The sequence below is a fragment of the Myodes glareolus genome, chromosome 5, assembly GCF_982192425.1.
Source record: "Myodes glareolus chromosome 5, mMyoGla1.1, whole genome shotgun sequence".
Taxonomy (NCBI): domain Eukaryota; kingdom Metazoa; phylum Chordata; class Mammalia; order Rodentia; family Cricetidae; genus Myodes; species Myodes glareolus.
The window spans coordinates 90,765,644-90,776,860 of NC_142030.1; the positions used below are offsets into that span (position 1 = coordinate 90,765,644).

At 52.1% G+C, this 11,217-nt stretch overlaps 1 protein-coding gene across 1 annotated transcript; it reads right to left on the bottom strand.

Moving 5' to 3' along the window:
• Window positions 1-1,461: 1,461 nt before the first annotated feature.
• Window positions 1,462-10,853, bottom strand: Ren (renin). Its single transcript, XM_048431107.3, has 9 exons — window positions 10,715-10,853; window positions 7,595-7,745; window positions 6,991-7,114; window positions 6,276-6,394; window positions 5,322-5,518; window positions 3,384-3,503; window positions 2,856-3,000; window positions 2,500-2,598; window positions 1,462-1,794 (listed from the first exon to the last, which is right to left on the bottom strand). Exons 1-9 carry the CDS (start codon window positions 10,807-10,809, stop codon window positions 1,633-1,635), a joined length of 1,212 nt encoding a protein of 403 aa, XP_048287064.1. The 5' UTR covers window positions 10,810-10,853; the 3' UTR covers window positions 1,462-1,632.
• Between the last annotated feature and the right edge of the window lie 364 nt (window positions 10,854-11,217).

Genomic DNA, 11,217 nt, shown 5'->3' on the forward strand with positions numbered 1-11,217 from the left:
CCCCTAAGCTACACAGCCGGCAGTGGAGGGGTGAGTGGGAGAAAAGCCATCAGCCTGTGGTGTCCTCAGGCCTGTGTGTGAACCTGACCCAACCCAAGGTGTCTGAAGTTCTGTCCCTGCGCCAGCCCCACTCGCTCACATGGAATTGAGGTGGAAGTCCCTAGGCCCTAAGGAAGCCAGCTTGACTGGGTTCTAGGCTAGTTTTTCAGGATTCTTTGCTGCTCAATTCTTCACCAGGTGATCTTGGGCAAATGCCTTTTTCTGTCTATATATTTATCACATGTAAGGTAGGGTTGTTGGAGGTCTGAAGTCCTGTGTTCTTAGTTGGTGATGACTTAGATGGCCTGTGGAAATGGTCACGTGGGGGAGGGGCGTATAGAGGGTGCAGAGCAAGCTGAGAGGAGTTTCTCAGGGAACTCCATACTAAGGTCGAATCTCTCAGCAGCACAGAGCCTGGGATCAGTACTGGATTCTGTGAGCTCCAAGCATCTTTCTGGCTCTCTTAGTCAGGGTTGCTCTTGCTGCGATGTAACACCATGATCAAGCAACTTGGGAGGAAAGGGTTTATTTGAGTTACACTTCCACATCTCAGCTCATCAAAGGAAGTCAAGACAGGCGCTCAAGCAGAGCAGGAACCTGGAGGCGGGAGCTGATGCAGGGACCATGGAAGAGTGCTACTTACTGGCTTGCTCCCTCTGACTCGTTCCTTCTGACTCGTTCAGCCTGCTATGTTATAGAACCCGGCCCCACCCACATTGGGCTGGGCCCTCTCTCATCAATCACTAATTAAGAAAATTTCCTACAGGCTTACCTGTGGCTCCCTCCTAAGGAGGTATTTTCTTAATTGAGGTTTCCTCATCTCAGATGACTTTCGCTTGTGTCAAGTTGACGAAAAACTAGCCAGTATGTTTACCTACACTCTACTGCCATAGCCCTAAGGGTTTTTTCCCAGTTGCCCTAAAGGAACATGCAGCCTCTCTCTTTGCAAGCTCCCCAACCAAGGTTGCTGTATGAACAAGCTATACGTGAATCCTGTTGACAATAGATGGAAGGCATTGACCTTATATGCAAAAGCATGTGGGAGTGGTATCTGTTTTGTTACATTGTCCCTCTCTCTCTGGCTCTCTTTGTGTGTCTCTGTGCTTGTGTCTGTCTATCTGTCTCTCTGTTTCTCTGTGTGTTTGTGTGTAGAGGTCAAAGGACAACTTCAGCTATAATTCCTCAGGTGCCAAACCCTGGGGATCAGCTTGTCTCTGTCCTCCTGGTTGCATCATCATGCCTGTTTTTGGCTTGTCTGTTTGTTTTGTTGTTGTTGTTTTGCTTTATGTGGTTCTGGGATCGAACTCAGGCGCTCACACTTAACTGACAAAGCCATACCACAGCCCCGTTGGTCATGTGTGTCTTCCGCACACGACTGTCCCTCCTTTTGCTCCAAACTCCAAAGAATCAACCTGACACAGGTTGTAACATGAAGTCTTTATTGTCTTTCCTCAAAGCAGAGACAGGTGAGTGCAGGCGAGGGGGCAGGCACTCCTCGGGAGCTGTGTCCAGTGTCCCTGGGTGGAGGTTAAGCCCTCAGGAGCACCATCTTTGCCTTGGCCAGAAACTAGGGTCACTGGGTAACAGAGGGCCTTAGCGGGCCAAGGCAAACCCAATGCGATTGTTATGTCGATCAAACTCTGTGTAGAACTTGCGGATGAAGCTGGCACCCAGGACCCAGACAGGCCCAGTGGGTGGCGGGATGTCCAGACCATGGAGAGCCAACGTGCATAGGTCATCATTGTTGTAGGGATCCTGGCAAGAAGTATGAGGCTTGCTCTGTTGCCCATGACACAACCCCTCCTCACCACCTGACCCCAGCAGCTGTCTTTAGTGTATGTATGCCCCTCTCGCCTGCATCCTTCTGGAGCTGTCTTAGCTCTGCCTAAATTGTACCCTTCCCGGGGCAGGCAGGCACTGCGGTAGATATCAGGCAAGCAATGTGTCTACCCTGGGCTCACAGGCCTACTTAGGGCTTCAGAAACGAAGAGAGAACTGCTGCTAAGGCACAGCACCCGTTTTGTTTGTTGTTTAGTTTTGTTTAGTTTGCTTTTCTCTTTCCTTCTTCCTTCCTTCCTTCCTTTCTTTCTTTCTTTCTTTCTTTCTTTCTTTCTTTCTTTCTTTCTTTTTTTTTTGAGACAGGGTTTCTCAATGTAGTCCTGGCTGTCCTGGAACTTGCTCTGGAGACCAGGCTGGCCTCAAACTCACAGAGTGGTCTGCCTCTGCCTCCCAAGTGCTGGGATTAAAGGTGTGCGCCACCACTGCCCAAGTGAATCTGGGGTGCCTGCCATGGAAGTTCTGATCTGCGAGGCGAGGCATGTGGCCTGGGTCCTGGGATTGGTAAAAATTCTCTAGGCGACCTGAGTGGCACTCGTGAGCCACTGGCCTAGTAGGTGATCTGTACGTTACAACTTCTCCCCCTTTCTGTGGCCCCTGCCCACCCTTCCCACTGAGCCTCACCTGCAGCACGTAGTCCGCACTGGTGAGTGTATAGGCTCTGCCTCCCAGGTGGAAGGAGATGTCGGGGAGGGTGGGCACCTGGTTACAGTTCACAACATACTGGAAGAAGGAAGGAAGGAAGCTCTTCTCAGTGTGGGACTCTCTGAAGAAGTCCAGAGCCCTGTGCCAGAGAGTCCTGGACACAGTCTCTGCTCACCCTCCACGGGAGACACACCACACATTCAGGAAGTGTGAGGGGTGAGGAGGAGATGGCTTGAAATGGCTTTGCTTGGGACCCAGAACTGTCCAGATGGGCTGGAGGCTGGAGCCGGGTGGTGTTACCCCCTCCCCCCGCGTTCTCTCCACCAATTTCTTACTTCATCTGTGCTCTGCTCCTTGGCCCCCAGGGCTTGCATGATCAGCTTCATGGAGATCGTAGGACCCGAGATATAAGATGCACCAGTATCCACCACGGCCACACAGCCCTCCTCACACAGCAAGGTGGCAGACCCCACAGACACCCTGCGGAGGCTACAGTTAGCCAGGCAGACAGACAGACAAGAAGGCAGGCAGCAGAAGTTGCTAGGCATCCCCCAGCCGGCACGTCTTTCCCAGTTTAGGGTAGTGGTAGGAGATCAGCCATACAAGTGGTACACTGGATGAAGCCCAGGGGCCCGGAGAAGGTGCTGACTGTTCTTGTCACCAATACATAGTCTAGAGACTCTGCCTCCTCTCCCTGAATCCTCTCCTGCTCATCCTCAAATCCCATCCCATGTCCCCATCCTGGACAGAGCTGACAGACAGCAGATAGTGGCGGTGCCTTAAGGAGTGGCTGCCCCCACCCTTATCCTACCCCACCCCAATCCCGGTGACACCATCAGTTTAGGAAGGTTATGATCGCTGACCCCTTCATTGTGATCTGCCAGGAGCCAATCTTGCTGACGCTCACATAGTGAAAATTGCCTTGGTAATGTTGGGGATCGCTGCCCCCCAGCACCACTTCTCCACCTAGCAGGTGGGAATCCCTAAAGGAAAGATCAGCAGAAGTTAGAGACCTTTGAAGCCTGAGACTTCAGGGATGAGGTGCAGGGCGGGCAGGAGGGAGGGATTAGGGGTTAGGTGGGGAGTCTGCCATTAGGGGCTGCCATCAGGAGGCACGCAGAACCCATTGCTTCTCTCCTTTGCCGGCCCATCCCCAAATGCAGCAGAAGTATTTCTAAGATTGTTTAGCTGCCTGCAGAAAACCGTCAGATTTAAAGACACAGGGTAGATGCATATAAGTCATAAATAATGCCTTCCTCACTTGGGGGCAACGGGTGTGTGTGGTAGACTCCAGACTCCAGCATCTAGGGAGAAATCAGGCATCTAGTGCAGCTGGGCCTTACAAATGGGAGTCTGTGTGGGTGGTGGCATAGTTCCGGGGCAAGGGTTCAGGGCCACATGGGGCTCCTGTCTCACTCAGATTCCTGTTTAGACTGAGAGGGACGCAGAGAGGAGACAGTCTTTGTGGGCAAGGTTCAGCAACATGGTTGTTTGGTAGGGTAGAGGTTAATTTTCACCCTTCAGACAGCTGAAACCACCTAGAGGTTCGTGGACACGTGGTGGCTGGAGCCAGGCTGTTGTTCTCAGTCAAAATTGAGTGCCCTTGTCTTCCTCTCCACATTTGTGATGCTACCCTCAGCCCAGGGCTGCCTTGGGTTGCTTTCCAAAGTGCTTAAGTGTATGTGAAGGAGTTTCCCAGAACCCACGGCCTACACATATGTATGTGCACGTGTGTACACGGGGTAGGTGTGCACGTGTTGTGTGCAACTCAGTTACTTATATGAATATTACTTCTTCCTAGGGCCCCTGCTTACAGACCTGCTTTGCTGCCTGTTGCTGGATCCTAATTCCTTCCATGGCCCCTATTTCTGAGCCCCATGTATTTTAAGTCTTCCCATCAGCTCTTCTTCCACCCACAGCGTTGCTCAAGCATCCTCTAGCATTTAGAACACCCACCTCCTTTCCCTGCTTCTCTCTGGATCTTACCCCACATCCTGCCTCACGTCCTCTTCCCTGTTGCATTTCCCAAAGCAGCCTATATTTTGTGATCTACACTTTCTGACACCCACTTCTGCTCTTAACCTTTTCTATCTATCTGTCTACCTATCTATCTATTATTTATTTATGGTCTTGCCTTCACTCTGTGAAATACAGACATCCACTGACTACAGGACCCTCTGACTGCTGCTTCCTCTGAGTTTGCTGTAGATTCCACCCTTCCACTTCACTCTTAGTGCCCCTGAACTCTGTTCTTACCCCTAACGATTTTACCACCAGCTCAGACCGTCTTTCTAAACTCAGAAATTGTCAGTAGATCCCAGCCCGGCATGGACCCTGACCACAGCTTCCCCAAGGCCGACTGAACTGTACAGATGCCTGGCTTAGAACTGAAAAACATCGTAGCTTTCAGGACTGGGTGCCTGGTGTGCCCGGGGCATTCATTGTGCTGCATTTCCTGTCTCCCCTACTGGACAGCAAGCTCTATGAGGATGGAGGGTAGGGATTGTCTTGTTCACTGTGCGCCCTTGGAGCCTCCCACAGCACAAGGCACAGAGCACTGGCCGGATGGATCAATGAGAGAACAAACAAACAAAGGTACCAACAAAGAAGCTGGCTGTGTCTGTGTGGCCACTCCCTAAGGACCCAGTGTTTGATTTCCATTCGTTTTAATTGACTAGCGTGCGGTTCTAGATATGGATTGAGGACCACTTCATCAGGAGCACGTAAATCCTGGCCTGGACTCCTGCCATTCCTCCAGTTCTCCACCCCTCCCTGCCCTGGCCTTGGGATCAAAGGCCCACCTGCTGTAGTAGACAGAAAAGACTTCCTCCTTCAGCACCCTCTGGGATAGGATGTGGTCAAAGACAGGGGTGACCCCGCCAACGGCCTGAGCAGGGAAGCCCATGCCCAGAACCCCATCAAACTTGGCCAGCATGAAGGGTATCAGGGGCAGCTCGGTGACCTCTCCGAACGTCTGTGTCACAAAGATTCCACCCACCTGTGAGAGAAGAACCAGAGGGGATGGAGGTCACTGCCCAAACCTGGCTGGGGTCTGCTCTGGCTTCCACACAGGGACCCCAGAGCTATCCAGGTTCTGTACAGCAGGTGGCTAAGACTATCCCAGCAAGCCTACATGTAGGTTCTCAACACATCTATGCGGGGGGGGGGGGGGGGGGGGGCAGAGAGATGGGATTGGCTAGTGCTGGAAAGGCTGAGAAAGAGATCCTGCCAGGCCACCCCTGCCAGAGGCCCGTTTTCGGGCTCGCCCCACCAGCCTGAGCTCAGAATTTTCCCATCATAACCAGGGCTTCCTTTTCTGTCCCAACCCGATTTCACAGGCACAGTGAGAGGGAAGGGTTCACACAGATTCCCTCTGGGGCTCCATGTGTCTTTTCCTAGCTCTGGCACAGCCGTGCCGAGCAACTCCACAACACAGTTTAGACACTGGCCAAAAGAAAGCAAACCATGCCCCGGCACAAACCCCTGATCCCCAGTCTCGACAAAACTCCAAGCCTGGTCTGGCTCGTAGCAAGGTTGGAAGCTGGGGTTTAGGCTTGCCCACATGGGGGTTAGATGCAAAGCCTCGACAAGCATTGTCAGCCTGTCTGCTCCTCTGCAGCCTTGGTCTCTGCGGCTTCAGCTGGAAGCTGCCAAGGAGGTTGTCCCTCAACATCCCAGGCTCCAAGATGGGCTGGAGTGTACCTACCCTGCTCCACATGGGCCCCATGGATGTCAGTAGGGCTGATCCTACTTACAGTTACTATGTCCTGGCTGAGAAAACCTTTGACCTTCCCTGATCCATAGTGGATGGTGAATTCGGTCCCATTCTCCATGTAGCTGGAGGATTCCGACGAGTCATAGAGGCTGTGAATCTCTAGCAGAGGGATACAGGCTCAGATCAGCATGAGAGTTAGTGACCTAGGCTCAGAAGCGGGGCAGGTGGTGGACATGGTTAGTATGGCTTAACTCAGGTGTGTGTGTCAGGGGACGGAGGTTCCCGAGTCTCCAGTTTGGAAAAATTGTACACCAGTCAAGGATAGTGTTTCTTGGTTTTGTCTTATGTGTTTATGCTCTAAAACTTTACTTTCAAACAAAGAATTCTATGGCCATTGCTAACGTTGATATAGTGCCAGAGAGGATTCTAGGTACAGAGTAAGTGCTTAGTGTGGGGCCCTTGACTAAGTCTATCACCGGAAAAGTCGCAGGACTCTGGGGTTGCAACATTGTTCAACATTGTTCCTGACTGAATCCTAGGAACCCTGGGGAACAGCCTTCCAGGTGCCCAGACTCTTCCCTTAGCTGGCTTATTCACCATGGTGGCCAATTCAGTAAGGTGAGAGACATTTTCTCTCTTTTTTTTCTAGGATCGGGGGCATGGGGCTGAGGGAAAATAGCTCACTGGAGGATGGGAAACTGAGTTAGGTGAAGCAGGAAGGGCTTGGGGAGAAGCATGAGGCCTGACTCCCTTACCACAGGCGGTGTAGAGAGGGCTGCACTTGGTGGAGGGGACCCAGAGGTTGGCGGAACCTGTGTCAAAGATGACTTTGAAGGTCTGGGGTGGGGTGCCAATGCCAATCTCGCCATAGTACTGGGTCTGCAGGGGTAGAAGAACAGTGAGGACCCAGGCTCAGGAGCCTTGAGTTTGGGAGTTTTGCCTGGACCCCCTCTTGGCTCTTGGTTTTCCACTTTGCTGAAATGTGGGGGTTCTGCAGTATCCTCCGCTGTCCTGGAATGTAGCAGACTCACTGAGGCATGAAAGCCCAATTAAAGTGGTTAAAATAGCTGGGCATGAAAGCACATGGTGGCAGAGGCGTGTATATCTCTGAAGGTTTGAGGACAGCCTAGTCTACACAGTGAGTTCCAGGCCTGCCAGGACAACTTAGTGAGACCATGTCTCAAAAGCAAGACAAAACAAACAAACTACCACCACCAACAAAATCACAGACTTCTCAACCATAAGCAGGAGTTCTAGAGAGTTCTCGGCGCTCTTTGGCTCTCAGCCAAGCATGTGTGGAAAGAGCCCAGCCTGCTAGTCCAGAGAGAAAAGGAAATAGCAGCCGGGGTAGACACTCACGTCCAGATAGTTGGTGAGGACCACGGGGGAGGTGCCATTGCCAAAGGAGGACCTCTTGGTGAACTTCCCCCATTCATCACTGAGCTTGGTCATGTCCACTCCACGCTCCTTCAGGGTTTCCCGGACGGAGGGCATTTTCTTGAGCAAGATCCTGCTCCAGGGTAGAGGAAGGTAAACAGGAGAGTCGCGTAGGACATCGACAGAGCCCAGACTCCTTGCTTTTGGCTTGTTAATCACTAGCCCTCTCCCATGCACAAGAATCACTTCTTGTGCCCCAGGGGTTTCTCAGGAGACTGTACACGCCTCTTTGAGTTCCTTATTCTGGTACTAAATAATCCCCAAATCTCTTCTGTTGTCTCATGTTAATTAGAAAAGGTAATTTTTCCGTCCACCCATCCATCATCATCATCATGTGTTTGAACACCACTGTGCCTCATTGTTCTGGATTGGGACATAAAGGTCATTACTTACTGCCTCTTGACCTGTCCTCTGATTGACTGGGGAGGCAGTGCCGTGTGGGGCCCATAGGTGGCAGCAGATGTCCACAGCAGGCTGCAGGGACTTGGGGACCCCTGGGGTATCACAGAGCCAGGTAGTGTGCATCCACTGAACCCAGCCAGATTCAGATGGGCCAGCGTCTATAGATAGCAGGCCTGTGTGCCTCACCTGGGGAATGATGTATCCTGGGCCTGAATCCCAGGCCCTTCGCCTCATATCAGCTGTCCTCCAGTCACCTTTGGCTGGCAGAGATAAAAAGGTGTACAAACGGCGGCCCACAGGGCTGCTCCTGACCACCGAGCAGCTGCCTGGCCCAGGTCCGCATACAAACCACCAGACAGCTAGCTCCCTGTTTTCCAGCTGAGACACTGAAGGCTCACAGGGGTGAAGATGACTCAGAAATGCCGGACGGAGACTCCACACTCTGCTTGGTTGTCTTTCCTACCCAGGGCTGCCAGGCCCAGACAGACACGAAGACTCTTTTGCAGTTAGAGGAAGAGGCACCCCGAGCCCTGAGCCAGGGAACTCTGGCACAGGCCCCCTCAGCGGCGGTGTGCTTTCCCAGACACACAGAGGAGCCCTGTTTCCTCTCCCTCGTGAGTCCTAAACTTTCTTCCTGGCCCTCTGTGCCCTCACCCTCCCTGCTTTGCCTACTCGGCTTATCTCACGCCTATCTTCGTAATCTCTGGCATAAACAACTTGTAGTCCCACCACAGTTCGCTCCTCACAAGTGGCTTCACACTTATTTTATTTGATCCCAGCCATCCCACGAGATAGGTGTTTTCATTATTCCTACTCCTTACAGGAGGAAAGGAAAACATAATCAATCTGGTCTATATGATGAGTTTCAGGCTCCACAGTAAGGCCCTGTCTCAGAAAGAAAACAAGAAAACAAATCCTCCTCCATTCCTCTCCTGGAGCCTTAGTCCTTCAAGCCATGACCAGAGCATACCTGGATGGCAACCCCGAGGATGCCAGCCCAAGGAGCCGTTTTCCCTGAGTGCTCCCCACCAGCCTAGCCTATGGCATAGTGGGGACACGTGGTGCTGAGGACATGCTATGTGATTCTGAGCGTTCTCTAACCCCTCCAGCCCCTGGGACCGTGATGGTTGTGTCTTGCCCAATCACTGCTCAAGCTAAGCCGGCTGCCTTCAGCTTGGAAGTTGGACACGAAGTGTATGTAAGGCAAGGACCTTGAGAAGAGGAACATTGCTCAGACCCCTTAAGGTGACTTGTACAATATTTTACACGGAGCAGGGAGCAGGGAGCCTGACTCCTGCCCTCCTCTGAGTCCACTCTCCCTCTCACAAGTTTTGGCTTTCTTAGGCCTTTGTCCTTGGGGATGGGGTGCTGGGAAGCACGATCCTCTTACTGCAGCAGCGGCTGTCTGCAAACCTGGGAGCGAAGGAGGGGCAGGCTTTGGAAACAAAGGCCAGGGGTCTGTGAGGACATCCCTAGTATTCTCATCTGCAAAATGGGTGCTCAGGGTTGGGGCCGCGATTAGGATGGATTAATCTATAAGATCCTACACCAGATAGATTCACAACTTTTCTTTTTCTGTTTTTTTTTTTTTTTGACAGGTTTCACTGTGTAGTCCTGGCTGCTCTGGAACTTACTCTGTAGCCAGGCTGGCCTTGGCCTTGAACTCAGAGATCCACTTGCCTCTGCCTCCCAAGTGCTGGGATTAAAGGCACCACCACCACCACCTGGAAGATTCACAACTCTTATTGCAATGAATCCTTCAGGACTTCCCCAGACCCCTCCCCCATCTCCATCTCCAGACTCTGGCTCTGCGTGAACCTTCTCCTAGTCTTGCCTCTTCCCTACTCCTGCTGTAAGAAACCTTGTTCCCACACCTTAAATCCCAGCACTCAGGAAGCAGAGGCAGATGGATCTCTGTGAGTTCAAGACCAGCCTGGTCTACAGAACGAGTTCCCGGGTAGCCAAGGCTGCACAGAGAAACCCTGTCTCCAAAACAACAACAGCAAAGAAACCTTGTTCCCACAGGCCTAGACATGCACTGAATGAATATTTCCTCTTCCCTGCATGAGGCTGCCAGGAACCTTTCCTTTACTTCACTTGGTGATAATCCAATCTGTGGCCATGACTTCTAACACCGTGCCCAGTATGACACTCACGGCTTTATATGTATTATCTCATCAAATCTTCAAAGCAGCCCCACGAAGCAGGCTCTGTTATGATCCTGTTTTAAAACAGCGCACTAAGACTTGGTGGGATTAGCTTGCTGCTCGCTGGAGCTGGCTTTGTCGGCTGCTATTGAAGCAGGGAATTTAACCTGGAAGAATCTAGAGGCCCTGCCCCTGACCTCTTCACCGTTCTCCTTGCCCAGGAGAGTTAACTTGCCCATACCCTCTGCAGTCATTGCATGATGAACGTAGGGGTCAGGAATGTGTGGTCCTCTGATGGGTATCCAAAGACAGAACCTTCCAGGTCTAATTAGATACGGCTGATTAGTGTGGCATTGGGCAAGTCACTGAAATTCTCAGAGCAGGACTGCACATTCATGACTGACAGGCTATAAGAACTGGTGACCCAACGTATCTGAAAGCTGAGAGCATTAGCCAGTCCCATACCCTGCCACCCCCTCTCTGCCCAAGTTACCGTCCAAAGGCAGCTGTATCTGTCGGGACACTGAAGGCTCCAGAGCTCCAGAGCATCAACAGGAGTCCCCAGAGAGGCATCCTCCTTCCGTCCATCTGGTTCAGCCAAGGCTGTCTAAGGTCTGTGTAGCTCCAGAGCCCATGACCCTTCTTTTATACACACACAGGCTCTGGTGTGATTTATTTCCCCCAGGACCCATGGCAGGGAAGTCCTCATAAATCCTACCTCGTGAGACCAGGCTAGGTGGGTGAGGGATAAGCAGGTCCTGGAGGCAGAGCAGAGTGACTGAGCAGGGTGTGTGTGTGTGTGTGTGTGTGTGTGTGTAGTGTTGGTGTGGGAAGCGTGGCTGAGCCCAGTAACTCTAGCGTCTCTGCTTGGCCTGGCCCTGCCACCTCTAGCTTAGGAAGAGGTTGATGAGGAGCTGTACTGCTCAGGCATGAGGTCGGGGTACAGAGAGCGTAGAACCTGAGCCGCTAAGCTGCAACACAGACACCACCACCTAT